At 50.1% G+C, this 18,414-nt stretch overlaps 1 protein-coding gene across 26 annotated transcripts in view; it reads right to left on the bottom strand.

Moving 5' to 3' along the window:
• Positions 1-11,510, bottom strand: part of PGS1 (phosphatidylglycerophosphate synthase 1) — a 49,380-nt gene extending 37,870 nt beyond the window's left edge. For 23 of the 26 annotated variants that reach the window (XR_013405723.1, XR_013405722.1, XR_013405724.1 and 20 more), the window contains exon 1: positions 11,320-11,479. Coding sequence is in view for 4 of the 26 variants with exons in the window: in XM_028835559.2 (XP_028691392.1) it covers positions 11,320-11,462 (143 nt within the window). In the remaining 22 variants the exon portion in view is untranslated. 26 annotated transcript variants of the gene reach the window in all.
• Positions 11,511-18,414: the final 6,904 nt, after the last annotated feature.

The raw sequence follows: 18,414 nt of genomic DNA, 5'->3' as shown, positions 1-18,414 counted from the left end.
CCATTGCACTCCAACCTGTGTGACAGAGCAAGACTCTGGCCCCCTGCAAAAAAAAAAAAAAAAAAAAAAAAAAAGGGAGGAAGAAGAAACACTCCTTGGCACATGGCAACCCAAGAGAGGGCAAGTTCAACTTAACCCTCAACAAAGCCATCGTGTAAGCACGTATGACATACCATGGAGGATACAAATGAAGAACCAGGCAGTCTCTCCCTCCCACAACCTTCGTAGCTTTCACAGACTTCCATACCTGACATCATCTAAGAACACAAGACAAGATGCTACAATTAAATCAACGTCCAAATAGACAGTGTATGTTCTTCAAGGCATCAAAAATGGGAGCTGGTGATGCCTGGGCTACTGGGAAGGTTCTGCAGCATTCTACCTCCAGTGGGCCTCGGAAAGCTAGTAGGATTCAAACAAGGAATGCAGAGGGGAGGGTGTTCCAGGCAGGAAGTATGAAGGGATATAAGCAGAAGGAACTGGGCTGGGTGCAGTGGCTCACACCTGTAATCCCAGCACTCTGGAGTCTAAGGCAGGAGAACTGCTTGATGCCAGGAGCTCTGGACCAGCCTGGGCAACACAGCAAGACCCTGTCTCTACAAAAAATTTAAAAACAAAAAAAAAATTAGCCAGGCGTGGAGGCATGTGCCTATAGTCCCAGCTACTTGGGAGGCTGAGGTGGGACGATCGCTTGACCCTAGAGGTCAAGTGCAGAAAGAAATAAACAGGAACAAGACCACTTTCAACAGAAAAACCCAAGAGGGCCTCAACAGTTCAGAGAACACGCACACACACACAAAGCCTACACAGGTGTCAGGGTTCACCTATCACCTCCGTCCTACCTGCAGACCCACTTTGGCAGGTACAGAGCTGATGAGCCCAGAGGCCCTGGGGCTATCCTAGGCAGGTCTCCTCCTTACCAGGCAGCTGTCACTGGGAATGTTCCACCAGGGCCTCAGGCCAAGAGTTCTTGAAGGCTTTTATATGTTGGCTTCCTGTTTAATCTGTGTACTGACAGGTTCATTTTTGTTAGAAAAGAGAAGGAGCTGAAAGCCAACTACATTTCATGAATACATTATGGAGGAGACTCAACCTTCAAGTGGCAATTTTATATACCTAAAAAAGGAAGGTGCTTAAGAAAGGAGCTGAGTGTTTTACACAGGTCACCACAATGACAACATATGCCAAGGAGATCACATCTGGGCTGGTTTCACTCAAAAAAACTGAATGGCCAGGCCCAGTAGCATTTGCCTATAATCCCAGTGCTTCAGGAGGCTGAGGCAGGAGGATCACTTGAGGCCAGGAGATCGAGACCAACTTGGGCAACATAGAGAAACCCCCTCTCTAGAAAAATCAAAAGTTAGGCCGGGCGCGGTGGCTCAAGCCTGTAATCCCAGCACTTTGGGAGGCCAAGACGGGCGGATCACGAGGTCAGGAGATCGAGACCATCCTGGCTAACACGGCGAAACCCCGTCTCTACTAAAAACACAAAAAATTAGCCGGGCGAGGTGGCGGTGCCTGTGGTCCCAGCTACTCGGGAGGCTGAGGCAGGAGAATGGCGTGAACCCGGGAGGCGGAGCTTGCAGTGAGCTGAGATCTGGCCACTGCACTCCAGCCTGGGCCACAGAGCGAGACTCCGTCTCAAAAAAAAAAAAAAGAGGCCGGGCGCGGTGGCTCAAGCCTGTAATCCCAGCACTTTGGGAGGCCGAGGCGGGCGGATCACAAGGTCAGGAGATCGAGACCACAGTGAAACCCCGTCTCTACTAAAAATACAAAAAATTAGCCGGGCGCGGTGGCGGGCGCCTGTAGTCCTAGCTACTCAGGAGGCTGAGGCAGGAGAATGGCGTGAACCCAGGAGGCGGAGCTTGCAGTGAGCCGAGATCGCGCCACTGAACTCCAGCCTGGGCAACAGCGTGAGACTCCGTCTCAAAAAAAAAAAGAAAAAAAAAAGAGTAGCTGGGCGTGGTGGCTCATGCATATAGTCCCAGCTACTGGGGAGGCTGAGTCAGGAGAATCGGTTGAACCTGGAAGGTGGAGGTTGCATAGATCACATCACACATCACTGCACCCTAGCCTGAGTGATGGAGAGAGACTGTCTCAAAAAAAAATCATCATCACCATCATCTAACGGCAGCACAGCAGCCAGGGTAGAAGGAGCCAGTTCCTGCTCTGAAACTACACTGCTCGCTGCTCAGGGACCTATTTTTTTTCTTTCACATCAGACAGAACCCCATGGGGGTTAGTTCCCGGCTTTTTACAATGTAACTCCTGGGAATTTTCTCAGAAAAGGTTTATCCCCGTGCTGGAGCAGCCCCCACTGCATAGTAATCCCAGCCTCCAGGGGCTGACCACCTGCACAAGCAATTCCCCCACCCCAGGTAGGCTTACTTACCAAGAAAGCACATGGCCCAGTCCCAAAGCCCCAAGAGACGTGAGGAGGCAGAGAGGCTGTGGTTATTTTACCAAAAAAGCCTAGTTACATGTGACATTCGCCATTTAGGGAACTAAACCAGTACACACACAATTTCCACATCGAGACCTGGGCTCCCCTGAATCATCTCTTTCTAGACACCTTCTAGCACCCAGTTCTAGTTATAGGAAGGAGGAAGTGGTGGGGGCTGGGGAGTCAGATAATAAGCTTCTGCCACCCTTGCCTCTCTGAAGGCCACTCGTTTACTCTGGAATACTGGAGAAGTTGAGAGAACAGGACCAGGAGAAGAGCCGGTGATACTCCCTACCACCAGTGCCCCCGCATTCAAAATCAGACCAGCTGTACTACATCACCAAACAAACCTCAGCAACAACCAAAACAAATGACAGACAATGCAAAACAATCCTCAGGCTGCCATTCTAAAGGTGAAATGAGACCAGCATCTTCTCGGAGGACCAGCCAGTGGCCCAGCTCCAGCCACCACGCCAGGAAGCCTGACTCCGGAGAAAGGTTCAGTCGCCTGACTTAAGGCTTCCCGTGGAATATGCAGGCAAATTCCCTGAACTGAGGAGTGCGCTGGGCCTAAGTGCTGAGGACCCCTGACCTGGGGGCCCACCCCTCTACCGAGACAGGGCCAAAGAAGGCAGCGGGGTGCCTGGGGGAGGGGAGGAAGGTTTCTTCCCATCATCTTGAGGAAGCTCCACATCTGAACCGCTCTGACCAAGCAGCGAGCCAGGACTGGGGCCGCCGCCAAGCAAGGAGAGGGAAGCCTGCTTAGCCACCCAGGCAGCCCCAGGCAGGACACTGCGCCCTACACACACTTGCCCCCATGAGAGGCCTCAGTGGGACCTGAGCTCACAAGAATCAGCCAAACTGAAATAGTGAGAGCAGGAAGCAGCTGAGAAGCTCTGGAACACACCTGTTTACAAAAGAAACCTGGGGGCCGGATGCAGTGACTCACAGTTGTAACCCCAGCACTTTTGGAGGCCGAGGCAGGCAGACCATGAAGTCAGGAGTTCAAGACCAGCCTGGCCAACACAGTGAAACGGTCTCTACTAAAAATACAAAAATTAGGCCAGGCGCGGTGGCTCATGCCTGTAATCCCAACACTTTGGGAGGCCGAGGCAGGCGGATCACAAGGTCAGGAAATCGAGACCATCCTGACTAACATGGTGAAACCCCGTCTCTACTAAAAAATACAAAAAATTAGCCAGGTGTGGTGGCGGGTGCCTGTAGTCCCAGCTACTCAGGAAGCTGAGGCAGTAGAATGGCATGAACCCGGGAGGCAGAGCTTGCAGTAAGCTGAGATTACGCCACTGCACTCCGGCCTGGGAGAAAGTACGAGACTCCGTCTCAAAAAAAAAAAGAAGGCGGCCGGCCGCAGTGGCTCACGCCTGTAATCCCAGCACTTTGGGAGGCCGAGATGGGCGGATCACGAGGTCAGGAGATCGAGACCATCCTGGCTAACACAGTGAAACCCCATCTCTACTAAAAATAAAAAAAACTAGCCGGGCGAGGTGGCAGGCGCCTGTAGTCCCAGCTACTTGGGAGGCTGAGGCAGGAGAATGGCGTGAACCAGGGAGGCGGAGCTTGCAGTGAGCCGAGATTGAGCCACTGTACTCCAGCCTGGGCGACAGAGTGAGACTCCGTCTCAAAAAAAAAAAAAAGAAATACAAAAATTAGCTGGACGTGGTGGTAGGCACCTGCAATCCCAGCTACTTGGGGAGGTTGAGGCAGGAAAATCGCTTGAACACTGGAGGCGGAGGTTGCAGTGGGCCGAGACTGCGCCACGGCACCCCAGCCTGAGCGACGGAGCGAGACTCCATCTGGGAAAGGAAAGGAAAGGAAAAAGGAGGAAGGAGGAAGGGAAGGAAAGGAAAAGAAAAGAAAGCAAGCAAAGAAAGAAAAGAAACAAACAGGGCCGGGCGCGGTGGCTCAAGCCTGTAATCCCAGCACTTTGGGAGGCCGAGACGGGTGGATCACGAGGTCAGGAGATCGAGACCATCCTGGCTAACACGGTGAAACCCCGTCTCTACTAAAAAATACAAAAAACTAGCCGGGCGCGGTGGCGGGCGCCTGTAGTCCCAGCTACTTGGGAGGCTGAGGCAGGAGAATGGCGTGAACCCGGGAGGCAGAGCTTGCAGTGAGCTGAGATCCGGCCACTGTACTCCAGCCTGGGCGACAGAGCGAGACTCCGTCTCAAAAAAAAAAAAAAAAAAAAAAAGAAAAGAAAAGAAACAAACAAACCTGGGGAAAACAGAAGGCATTTCTCCCTTTTGTGGGGTGATGGTTTCCACTTCACCATTCTGCAGCTGCGCGTGCTCTGCTTCGTGGAAAACACTGGCAGCCCTCGCCTTTCTCACCATGTGTCAACAGCGCCTAGAGGCCCTACCGACGCGTTCTCAGGGAAGGGACGCCACTGAAGACAGGCAAACACCAGGGAATTACACCGCGGTCTATACAGAACCTTTAGATGTCCCTTCCACATCTCCTAATGTCGGAGAACACATGTTTCCCCCTAGAGCTGCAGTACTTACTGTCACCCACTTACTGTGTCCCACCAATGGCACACATGTAACAGGCCAACTTCTTGGAGTTTTTTTCAAAACTGGGTATGTTTTGATGAACTTTCATGAAAGAGTACGGTAAAGCTGGAGGACTGTCTTCACCGAACAGGGCAGAAGTTGCGCTCTATACTGAACACAGGTCGGTAATCCAGTGTCCCTCAGAGGCGTGGTCTGAAGGTCCAGGGGCCCCTTCTTTAACCGTAAGATAACATTCAAGGTACAGATTCTGTGGCCTGGAGCCCATCCAAATCTGTACAAAACCATGAAAAAAGAAGTTTTTAAAAGAAACTGAGCTCTCTGGATTGCAATATTTTCAGAAACTACTTTTTGAGAAAAACTCACCCTACCCCCTCCGTCACAAATATTTAAATGTAAAAAAGTGAACTGATGAGAAAAAGCAACAGTCATAACACTTCCTGAGAAAGTCTCCAGAAACTACAAGAAGGTACCGTACTTCCTGCAACCCTGGCAGCAGGCGGCCCTTCCTGACTAATGCAAGACCTAACCCCGAGTAAGGGAAGTGAGTGTGGATTCCCGTAGGTTACAAAAGACCAACGGTCGGCTGAACTCCCATAACAAGTCCGGCACGAGAGGCCCAGGCCGCCAGCATTCAGCTACATGCTGACTAGATGACTCTCCCCTTGGCTTAGCCAAAAGAAGTCGATTACACTGGGGGCCAGAAATCCAAAATATATTTATAACCCACAATACAGCTTGGGTAGCCAAATGCACCAGGCACATCTAAGTGCCTGATGAGAATCAATCACATGTTCTACGACTCCAAAGGGCTTCAGCCAGCCTGACTCCTAGCACCCTCAAAATCAACACATTTACATAAACCAGATCCCGCTAACAAAGGGATTATCATTCCAACCATTTTAACCCCAGGCAGGTCTCTGTCTGCTGGAGTCTAACACACCACCAACTAGAATGTGCTCAGGGATACTCATATTAACATTAACTTAAAGCTACAACTGGGAAAGTCAGTCCGTTATAAATCTTTTAATTCACTGCAAGATCAAATCTGAATTATTGGGGAAAACTATGCTTTGATTCTAAACATCCCCTTCCCATCCATTAGACTGCTATAAATAAACCAAGAGGGCTGGGCGCGGTGGCTCAAGCCTGTAATCCCAGCACTTTGGGAGGCCGAGACGGGCGGATCACGAGGTCAGGAGATCGAGACCATCCTGGCTAACACGGTGAAACCCCGTCTCTACTAAAAAGTACAAAAAAAAAAAACTAGCTGGGCGAGGTGGCAGGCGCCTGTAGTCCCAGCTACTAGGGAGGCTGAGGCAGGAGAATGGCGTAAACCTGGGAGGCAGAGCTTGCAGTGAGCTAAGATCCGGCCACTGCACTCCAGCCTGGGCGACAGAGCGAGACCCCATCTCAAATAAATAAATAAATAAATAAACAAACAAACAAACAAACCAAGAGATGGTTATATTAAACTCTAAAGAGTAAGGAAGACTGAATCCCAACATCACAAAGTTCAAAAAAAAGTAACTTCTGGAAATCTGATGGTCCCTCAGAGTAAAAACTACTTACACATTGAACAAGTGACCTGCCACTACAATGAAAGAAAATCTTTTTTTTTTTTTTTTTTTTTTTGAGACGGAGTCTCGCTCTGTCACCCAGGCTGGAGTGCAGTGGCCGGATCTCAGCTCACTGCAAGCTCTGCCTCCCGGGTTCACGCCATTCTCCTGCCTCAGCCTCCCGAGTAGCTGGGACTACAGGCGCCTGCCACCTCGCCCGGCTAAGTTTTTGTATTTTTAGTAGAGACGGGGTTTCACTGTGTTACCCAGGATGGTCTCGATCTCCTGACCTCGTGATCCGCCCGTCTCGGCCTCCCAAAGTGCTGGGATTACAGGCTTGAGCCACCGCGCCCGGCCCAATGAAAGAAAATCTAGGCCGGGCATGGTGGCTCACGCCTGTAATCCCAGCAATTTGGGAGGCTGAGGCAGGAGGATCACCGAGGTCGGGAGTCCGAGACCAGCCTGACCAACATGGAGAAACCCCATCTCTACTAAAAACACAAAATTAGATGGGCCTGGTGGCACATGCCTGTAATCCCAGCTACTCGAGAGGCTGAGGCAGGAGAATCGCTTGAACCTGGGAGACACAGCTTGTGGCACTTCAGCCTGGGTAACAAGAGTGAAATTCCGTCTCAAAAAAAAAAAAAAAAAAAATCTAATTCAAAACAATCTGCTGGACACCTGTTTCCCTCTTATAACTCAGAGAAGTTAGGAACCCCTAACCCATCCAACATACACACTCAACAAGCTCCTAGAATTGTGAAAAAGTTTCAAACATAAAGATGATTCTGGCCGGGTGCGGTGGCTCAAGCCTGTAATCCCAGCACTTTGGGAGGCCAAGACGGGCGGATCACGAGGTCAGGAGATCGAGACCATCCTGGCTAACACGGTGAAACCCCGTCTCTACTAAAAAATACAAAAAACTAGCCGGGCGAGGTGGCGGGCGCCTGTAGTCCCAGCTACTCGGGAGGCTGAGGCAGGAGAATGGTCTAAACCCGGGAGGCGGAGCTTGCAGTGAGCTGAGATCCGGCCACTGCACCCCAGCCTGGGCGACAGAGCAAGACTCTGTCTCAAAAAAAAAAAAAAAAAAAAGATGATTCTGCACATATAGCTAAAACTGAAAATAGTTTAAAGAGGAAAAAAAGTAAGCCACAGATAAAATATTTCCTTGTATAGTAGGCAGGTTCAAGATTAGGAACTAATGCCCTCACGATACATTTCCCACTTGGTCTCATCTACTCCAAGTAACAAGACCATTCTGTGAAGCCAGATGACTCAAAAAAAAACCCTATCTGAAGCATCTGTCTCCCTCTCCTGAGGAACCTGGACACTGATTAACATGACCCAAATGTACCTTACCATTATCCCCAAAACCTGAGCCTCTTCTTTACTCCGTTTTCGTGAAATGTACCAACATCCATGTACCCCATTAAGACTGACTCTAACCCAGCTCTCTTTTCTGCTCCCACTGCCCCTGACTTCACATAAAAGCCCCCACCATCTCAGGCCGAGCCAGAATCAAAAGAAATCATACGTGGAATCTCAGAACTTGTCTTCCTGGGTCTCTGGCCCAGACTGGCTTGCTCCTAGCCCCTCTTCTTCCCTCCCTCCATCCCGTACTTGGTACCCCTAGTCAGCTCCTAGAAATGGTTTCAGTATTGGTGGGACCTCAGAACTGTCTTTCGCTGCAGTCCATGTCACTATCATTTCTTGAACATCCACTCCCCCTCTTCTTCACCGAGCCTAACTACTCTGACCCCTCCTTCAACACAGCTCTGAGCCATTGCACCGGGAAGCCTTCCATGACCTTCAGGTGCCTCTCCAAGGTACTGCCATGACCTTCTACCTACTTCTTGTAATTGTTTACCGGTAGGAGCATCTTGGAGGTGGGGCTGCGTCTTTATCTTTGCTTCCTGAGTACCTAGCACAGCACAGCAGTGCTCAATACACACATGATGAATAAATTAATGGATCCAGCAGTCCCTAATGATAATGAGTCAGATGCTAGCTTAAGAGGAAATGACAGTGCTTCTAAATCATTAATTAGAAGTAATTTTAAGTAGAGTTCTCTGTCTCTGTGGCTGTCTCTGTGCCTGAAAGGAAACCGCGGCAGTAAAAGGAACGTCCCCTCACGAGGGTTCACTGGCCCTCCAACAGCTGACTCAGATCGACAAGCTAAAACCTAAAATAATTCAAGCTCATGACTGCACAGAACTATTATCAATGAATCAATGATCAGCGAGTTACAAGAAACCACATCATTCGGGGAATGAGAAATTGGGAGGTGCAACTTAATAATGGAGAAGAAATGAAAGTCAGCAGCCAATACAGGGTGAGCAGCCACAACAAACATGAATAACTCGAACACCAAGGCCACAACGCATCAGGAAAAAACTGCAAACCGAATAAGGCAAAAAAAAAAAAAAAAAAAAAAAAAAAGGCTCAGAAACCTACACTACCACTCAATACCAGTCAAAGCAGTTATCCTCAGTCCTACCACAGGCATTATTTCCAAGGATTACAAAACAAGAACTTCTGTCCTACTGCTCAAGAAACTGAGTTTTGCTGGTTGAACTGTTGTCCCAGAGAAACAATCATCTCTCTCAGCTTAATGAAGAAAGATGAAGGCACACAAACTGCATCCACTCATACAATTTTAAAAAAAGAGTTTAGAAAGTCAATTTGGACTATCTCCAGTGCCACACTGCCCCTACCACCACCAAAACAAAAAACAAAAAAGCGGCTGGGCGCGGTGGCTCACGCCTGTAATCCCAGCACTTTGGGAGGCCGAGGCAGGCCAGTCACAAGGTCAGGAGAACGAGACCAGCCTGGCCAACATGATGAAACCCTGTCTCTACTAAAGATACAAAAATTAGCCGGGCGTGGTGGCATGTGTCTGTAGTCCCAGCTACTCTGGAGGCTGAGGCAGGAGAATCACTTGAACCCGGGAGGTAGAGGTTGCAGTGAGCCGAGATCACGCCACTGCACTCCAGCCTGAGCGACAGAACAAGACTCTGTCTCAGAAAAAAAACAAACAAAAAAGCACACTCATGAGAGATTTTTAAAAGAATTTGTGTCAACTGCCCCAACATCCTTTAGTAATCAATTCCAATGTTGAACAATGATTAATAATGAACTGTTTTTCATATAGTTTAAACATATAGAGAGAAATGACAAAGTCACCTAAATCTTGTCTTAGAGGGTAGAACATTTTTTTGAAACTGTAAACCAAATCTCAGTGATTTGATGCCAGGATGTGTAAGTCATCTGACTTCACCACCCACTGAGATGAGCAGGTCTTTTGCTAAACACTGAAAAAATGAAAATGCAAAAAATGGAGAGGCCATTTCTTTTACAGTCCCAGTCCTGCGGGGTTCACCAATGTGAAAATTAGCAGGTTTCCAAGAGCACCATCCTGCCCTGATTCTATCACCTAAAAATTCCCCTAAATCAAACTTGAGTTTACGATGAAAATCTTCCACCATAGATCACCATGAACAGCAAGCTTTTTTCTGTACCTAGAATCAGCACACATGACTGGACCCCAGATCTCTGTACTAGATGTCTGACCCCAGGAGGTCAAATCTCACCCAAGGAGTACAGGTACAGATAGAAAATCTAACACAACGCAATCTCAACTAAAGGAAGCAGTTCTAAGATTTTTTTTTGTAAAGATCAAGCGTTAGGCTCAATTAAGAAAACTATTTGCAGCCAGGCACGGTGGCTCACGCCTGTAATCCCAGCACTTTGGGAGGCCGAGGTGGGCGGATCACCTGAGGTTGGGAATTCGAGACCAGCCTGACCAACATGGAGAAATCCTGTCTCTACTAAAAATACAAAATTGGCCGGGCGTGGTAGCTCGTGTCTGTAATCCCAGCTACTCGGGAAGCTGGGGCAGGAGAATCGCTTGAACTTGGGAGACGGAAGTTGCGGTGAGCCAAGATCACGCCACAGGACTCCAGTCAAGGCAACAAAAGTGAAACTCCGTCTCAAAAAAAAAAAAAGAAAGAAAGACAGAAAGAAAAGAAAAGAAAAGAAAACTATTTGCACACAAGAGAATTATTTATCCCCCTTTTTTTAATATTAGCAAGCCTCGGGTCAGCATGTTCTTGGCAAATGTTTATTTTAAAAGACCACTGCCTGAACAAATTGCTCCAAAGCCTACTTCATCATTTACATAACTTCAGTACTTTTCCAGAACACAGGCCCTTTGAAATGTGTAAAGTGTTTCGAGTGGCTCCTCTTCCCATGCCTGAGTGTTACTAAGGATTGCTTCACAGCTCTCTCTGGCAGGATGTGAGAAACGCTGTATACACAAAATCCCAGCAAGGCTGATTACTCACGCCAAGTCACCTCACAGCCAGGATTACTTAAGGAAAAGACCCCTCTGAACTCTCCGACACTCACATCCTGGGGCCGAAACCATGATATAAGCAGCCTCTGGAGCTTGACCGAAGCTCCTGAATGCACACACAGTCCCCCTTTTAACGTGTAAGTGCACGGTGGCCGGGGCTCGCCAACAAGCACGGTGTAGAGGGGGAGCAAGAACTGGCCGGGCTGCGCAGGGCCCCCTGAACAATGGCACACGAGTCGCCCACCCTCCCTCAAGAAGGCCAGTGAAGCAGCACATCGGTCAGGCGCTGAGCCCCCGGGAGGCAGAAATGGGCCCAGGAACCAGGGAGGGACTTGCTGCGGATGCCCAGGACGCTGGGCCCGGGAGTTTGAGCGCCGGGGGGCCGGGCCGCAGCCGCGAGGGCTGCACTCTCAGCCTGGCCGCCTCTCTCACCTCCTGCGCTGGCGGTCCCGGTTCCTGCCGAGGCGGTCGGACAGGCGTCCCAGGAGCGCGGCCAGCCCTGGGCGGCCAGGCAGGAGGCCCAGTAGTCGCCTCCAGAACACGGGTCCCGCCGCCGCTGCCGCCGCCACCGCCATGGAGATTCACCGCTTCCGCTTCCGCTCCCGGCGCGCACGAACTTTATTGATAAACGCGAGCGCGGACACGGTGCAGGCGCGCAGGCGCCGGAGCCCTGGCCCGGGGAGGGAGGCCCTGCACCGCCCCCAAGCCTCAGTTTCCCCTCTGGGGGACACAGGCGAGGAATAGTGGTCGCGCCACAGGAGTGGGTCGGAAGTCTGCCCGTTAAACCCGCAAGGGCTCCAGGCGGCCTGCATTCCTGCAGTCACTTGTCACAGGTAGCGGAGGAAAGGATGCGGCGCAGGGGCTCTAAGAGCAGCGTCACATTTGGCTCCAACTCACCAGCTGTCAGGGGATCCTCCCAAAGTGCTGGGACCACCAAAGTGCGTGTGCCACCGTGCCCGGTTAATTTTTTAATTTTTTGTAGAAATGGGGTGGTCTCACTGTGTTGCCCAAGCTGGTCTCGAACTCCTGGGGTCAAGCGATCCTCCTGCCTTAGCCTCCCAAAGTCTTGCCAAGCCTGGCCACTGGCTGTCAAAATTGACTCCTTGGCGCACAGTGGCTCACGCCTGTAATCCCTGCACTTTGGGAGGCAGAGGCAGGTGGATCACATGAGGTCAGGAGTTGGAGACCAGCTTGGCCAATGTGATGAAACCCCGTCTCTACTAAAACTACAAAAAATTAGCTGAGCGTGGTGGCGTGCGCCTGTAATCCCAGCTACTCAGGAGGCTGAGGCAGGAGAATCGCTTGAACCCGGGAGGCGGAGGTTGCAGTGAGCCAAGATCCCGCTACTGCACTCCAGCCTGAACAACATAGCGAGACTCCATCTCAAAACAAAAAAAAAAATTGAGTCCTCATTGAAAAGTGGGGGGAATTACTGTTTGAGGCTCTAATTGATAGGGTGTTCTTTAGACTTGTACAACACCCCTAAGGTGTTAAACTTGAACAAAGTCTGTTCTTGTATGAAGTCTTGTAACCTGGTTAACGCTGACTCACTAAGGTGCACAGAACCACGGAAAATCCCCACCAGACTGAGGGAGGAATCATCTTTCACCCTGTTAGTCCCAGAGGCTGCAGCTCCATGGCACAGAACAGTCTCAGCAAATCTGTGTGAGATGAACAGAGTCTTCCACCCTCCTGATGTGCCCAAGTACGCAGATATCACTGGCCCCAGCAACACACAGTTCTATGCCCAAAAGACTGAAGGAGCGCATCCTCATACACCAAGAACACTGTTTTTTGGTTTTTTGGTTTTTGGTTTTTGTTTTGAGACAGGGTTTCACTCTTGTCACCCAGGCTGGAGTGCAATAGTGCGATCTTGGCTCACTACAACCTCTGCCTCCTGAGATCAAGAAATTCTCCTGCCTCAGCCTCCAGGATTACAGGCGTGCTGGGATTACCGGCATGCTGGGATTACAGGCGTGCTGGGATTACCGGCGTGCTGGGATTACAGGTGTGCTGGGATTACAGGTGTGCGCCACCACACCTGGCTAATTTTTGTATTCTTAGTAGAGACTGGGTTTCACCATGTTGGCCAGGCTGGTTTCAAACTCCTGACCTCAAGTGATCCACCCACCTTCAGCCTTCCAAAGTGCTGGGATTACAGGCGTGAGCCACCACGCCTGGCCCAAGAAGACTTTTTGAAGCTAATTTTAAAATGGAGAACTTCGTGGCATTCTGAAAGGCAGGAGAGGTGATCTCTGATCTGTAATATGCAAAGCTCCCTGGCTGGCCCACATAGGCTGGGACCTGGAAACTGGAAAAGCTGTAGGATATAATCATAGTCTACTGTGTTGTGAGGTTAAAATGATATGGACACGTGGGCTGGGCGCAGTGGCTCACGCCTGTAATCCCAGCATTTTGGGAGGCCAAGGTGGGCGGATCATCCGAGGTCGGGAGTTCGAGACCAGCCTGACCAACAAGGAGAAACCCCATTTCTAGTAAAAATACAAAATTAGCTGGGTGTGGTGGTGTGTGCCTGGTAATCCCAGCTACTCAGGAAGGCTGAGGCAGGAGAATCGCTTGAGCCAGGGAGGCGGAGGTTGCAGTGAGTCGAGATCGCGCCACTGCACTCCAGCCTGGGCAACAAGAGCGAAATTCAGTCTAAAAAAAAAAAAAAAGATATGGACACACTGAAAAAAACCCTCCAAAGTCCACTTCCACAGATTATGCAGGGAAATCAACTACACATTCCCACAAGAATGTTCATCTCAGCCTTGTTCGTGATATCAAGTGTGGAAGCAAATCTTGAGGAGTAGGGGCTTGGTTAAATAATGATACATCAGTACGTTGGAAGACCACACATACATAAAAATAACATGTTATGGAAGAATATTTAATGACATTCAGTGTAAAAGCCAAATTACCAAGGAGTAGTGTAGAGACCATGTCATTTTATTAAAGGTGAGAGAGAGAGAAAGAGGAAATGTGTGTATGTATACAGAAAGACTGAAAGGAAATACCCCCAAAAGTAAGCGTTGGTTATTTGGTGCCATTAAGGAGTTTCCAAATTGTTGACAATCAACAAGTATTTCAGATTGGCTTTGAGTTGCCTTTTGCGTTTAGATGGCTTAACTAATACTACATGGAATTTGATTCAACCCTTCCAAGTTAGAAACGGTGAATCATCAAATTTCCTAACTTCCAGTAACTAGAATGAGGCCATCCATTGCATGGTTCCACTTTTGCACTGTTCCTGGCCCACAGTTGTTGCAGAGTAAACACTTGCTGTATGGCTACACCGTCATGCTCAGCGGTGAGTGCCGCATGGGCCCTGGGAGCTTAGTTATCATCCTGGAAAGAGCTGGCAGCTTTTCTACATGGGTGCTTTGCTGTGCGAGGTACTGAAACAAACAACCATGCTACAGGCTCACTGGGAATTCCCAATCTTAAATAACTGCTAGTGACAGACAGCAATATTGATAGCATGGTAAGTCAAACTAATAAGTATTTACACTAAGGATAAACATCAAGGAATGACCCAGTCCCTTCTGAAACCACACACCGAGAGTCTCTGGCCTTCATGGCTAGTTTAAAACAGAGCTATCACCAGAGTGAGGCAACCACAACTTTGCCCCGGGACACATACATTTCAAGGTTGCAAAAATGTTAAATAATGGTTTTCAGAGATTGTGCAATTTTTAAATGATTCCATTTACAAGATGACAGCACGTATGCATTCTTCCTGTCAGGAGGTCTCCTCTGGGCTAGTTACCGAAAACAAGTAGAGGAGATAAGACCCTCCCAGTCAACAAAGGTGACCCCGAGAGCCTGCCTGGGAGCACTCAGGGTGTCCCAAAGCTGCTTGACCGGCTCACAATCTGGGTCAGACACTACTGGATTCCCATCTCAATGACTGCGGGCGAAAAGACATCTGTCTTAGTCCCCCTCACCCTCCTGCCCTCACCCACTGCCTTCTCGTTAGTCCCACTCGCTCCTTCCCAGACAGGAGGTGTCAGGGTTAGAAAGACAGGGTCGATGGGATTGACATCCTATGTCTTCCCAAACGGAAAAGGAAACCCATTCATTGGAAGGAGAGTTGACGTCAACGAGTGGTGGGCTGCTGCCCCTGAGAGCGGGGCCGCTCTCCCAGGCAGGAAACACCAGGAAATCCTGAGCCAACAGCCCATGCCTCACTGCCTGTGATTCACTCCCTGAACCGAAAATCACTGTAACACAAGAGGAAGGCTCCTCCTCTTCTAGCTCGCTTGCTGGGAGAGGGTCTCTCCCAAACACGGGGCTGTTAGCAAATTCCTAAGGGAGGAAGTGTCTGTCCGGCCCACCTTCTACCTCCAGAGATGAGAAACGGCCCTGGGGGGGCTGATCAGCTGTTTGTGAGGAGCCTGTTCTTTGTTAAAAGGAATGCAGCCTGCCCGCTGGAGATGGGATGAAACCGTAACTGCCCCGTGGGTTCACCTTGCCTGCCGCCCAGACAGAACCGATTTATCAAGACAGGTGCATTGCAATGGAGAAAGAATGATTCACGCAGAGCCGGCTGCGCGGGAGACCAGAGTTTTATTATTACTCAAATCAGTCTCCCCAAGCATTCGGGGATCAGAGTTTTTAAAGAAAATTTGGCAGGTAGGGAAGCTTGGGAAGTGGGGAGTGCTGATTGGTCAGGTTGGAGATGGACTCTTAGAAGGTTGAAGTGAGGTTTTTTTGCTGTCTTCTATTCCTGAGTGGGATGGCAGAACTGGTTGAGCCACATAACCAGTCTGGGTGGTGTCAGCTGATCCATGAGTGCAGGGTCTGCAAAATATCTCAAGCACTGATCTGCGGTTTTACAATAGTGATGTTATCCCCAGGAGTAATTTGGGGAGGTTCAGATTCTTGGAGCCAGAGGTTGCAAGACCCTAAACTGTAATTTCTAATCTTATAGCTAATTTGTTAGTCCTGCAAAGGCAGACTAGACCCCAGGCAAGAAGGGAGTCTTTTCGGGAAAGGGCTGTTATCAATTTTGTTTCAGAGTCAAACTATGAACTGAATTCTTTCCCAAAGTTAGTTCGGCCTACGGCCTACGCCCACGGATGAACAAGGACAGCTTAAAGGTTAGAAGCAAGATGGAGGCCGGGCGTGGTGGCTCATACCTGTAATCCCAGCACTTTGGAAGGCTGAGGTGGTTGGATCACGAGGTCAGGAGATCGAGACCATCCTAGCTAACATGGTGAAACCCCGTCTCTACTAAAAATACAAAAAAATTAGCCATGCGTGGTGGCGGGCGCCTGTAGTCCCAGCTACACAGGAGGCTGAGGCAGGAGAATCGCTTGAACCCGGGAGGTGGAGGTTGGAGTGAGCTGAGATCACACCACTGCACTCCAGCCTGAGCAACAGAGCTAGACTCCATCTCAAAAAAATAAAAGAAGATGGAGTCGATTAGGTCTGATTTCCTCTACTGTCATAATTTTCTCAGTTACAATTTTGCGAAGACGGTTTCAAAGCCTACCTGGGAGTGGCTGCCTGTCTCCCTCTCCCTCTATTCTTCCCCTTGGTCATACGTCCAGTCTCACGGGCCTGGCCTTCTCTCAAGCCCGCGTCCTCCTCAGCATCTTTTTTGTTGTTGTTGAGACAAAGTTTTGCCCTTGTCACCCAGGCTGGAGTGCAGTGGCACGACCTCGGCTCACTGCAACCTCTGCCTCTCGGGCTCAAGCGATTCTCCTGCCTCAGCCTCCCGAGTCGTTGGGATTACAGGTGCCTGCCACCACCCCTAGCTTTTTTTTTTTTTTTTTTGTATTTTTAGTAGAGACAAGGTTTCACCATGTTGGCCAGGCTGGTCTCAAACTCCTGACCTGAGATGATCCACTTGCCTTGGCCTCTCAAAGTACTGGGATTATAGGTGTGAGCCACCGCGCCCGGCCTTCCTCACCATCTTTACATTTGCTTTTCCCTCTGCCCAGAAGCACCTTCCCCCAGCTCATCTCATCCTGAGCTCTGTCCAAATGTCCCCCTGCCCTAGAAACAGCTTTTCAACCTGGATAACAGGATTTTAGTTTCCTTTTTTTTTTTGAGATGGAGTCTTGCTCATCACCCAGGCTGGAGTGCAGTGGTGTGATCTCGGCTCACTGCAAGCTCCGCCTCCCGGGTTCACGACATTCTCCTGTCTCAACCTCCCGAGTAGCTGGGACAACAGGCGCCCGCCACCACACCCGGCTAATTTTTTGTATTTTTAGCAGAGACGGGGTTTCACTGTGTTAGCCAGGATGGTCTCGATCTCCTGACCTCGTGATCCGCCCGCCTCAGACTCCCAAAGTGCTGGGATTACAGGTGTGAGCCACCGCGCCCGGCCCGGGATTTTAGTTTCTTCCTCTTCCTTGCAGTGACTTAATGGTTTGCTGTTGTGTGCTTTGTCTCTTTCCCATCAGAATGCAAGCTCATGAATCTTTGTGTGCTCTGAGCACTGTGAAGAGGATCTGGCCCCAGAACCGGGCTCCACATGCTGGAGTGAGGAATGCACACAGGGCCAAAGGCAGTGAGCTCTGGAGCCACCAATGGTGTGGACAAGGGTGACTTGGCCTCCTGGGGAGACCTCTGACCTGCTGTTTGCTATCAGTTTGCAAGTCTGGAAGCTCAGGCCACCTTTTGGGGCTGGCTTTCCTGAGCCCCCAGTCTCCCCACAGGCCCCAGCCCTTTTCCTGTCTTCATGCCCCGCTAACACCTCCCCAAGTTCTACTCTCCCTGCTAAGCTGTTACTCTGATCTTTCCCAGTCCCTGATACCATTCCCACCAAAGCTAAGCCCTAACTCCGGCTCTCCCTGGCACAAGACAGACTTCTTTTCCCTCCAGGCAGGGCTCAACATACGTCTTTGTTTTGTTTTGTTTTTTTGGAGACGGAGTCTCGCTCTGTCACCCAGGCTGGAGTGCAATGGTGCAATCGCAATCTCAGCTCACTGCAACCTCTGCCTCCCGGGTTCAAGCGATTCTCCTGCCTCAGCCTCCCGAGAAGCTGGGATTACAGGCACCCGCCACCACATCCGGCTAATTTTTTGTATTTTTAGTAGAGACGGTATTTCGCCATATTGACCAGGTTAGTCTTGAACTCCTGACCTCAGGTGATCCGCCTGCCCCAGCCTCCCAAAGTGCTGGGATTACAGGCATGAGCCACCAAGCCCAGCCTAGTTTTGTTTTGTTTTTTTGAGACAGAGTCTCGATGTATCACCCAGGCTGGAATGCAGTGGCATGATCTCCGCTCACTGCAAACTCTGCCCCCGAGTTTAAGAGATTCTTGGCCGGGCATGGTGGCTCACACCTGTAATCCCAGCACTTTGGGAGGCCAAAGCGGGCGGATCACAAGGTCAGGAGATCGAGACCATCCCGGCTAATATGGTGAAACCCCATCTCTACTGAAAAAAAGAAAAAGAAAAAAATTAGCCGGGCTTGGTGGTGGGCGCGTGTAGTCCCAGCTGGAGGCTGAGGCAGGAGAATGGCTTGAACCCAGGAGGCGGAGCTTGCAGTGAGCTGAGATCGCGCCACCGCACT

Source organism: Macaca mulatta, chromosome 16, assembly GCF_049350105.2.
Source record: "Macaca mulatta isolate MMU2019108-1 chromosome 16, T2T-MMU8v2.0, whole genome shotgun sequence".
In the NCBI taxonomy this organism is placed as follows: domain Eukaryota; kingdom Metazoa; phylum Chordata; class Mammalia; order Primates; family Cercopithecidae; genus Macaca; species Macaca mulatta.
Note: the sequence above shows the minus strand (reverse complement) of the source record. Positions and strands in the feature narration are given on the sequence as shown.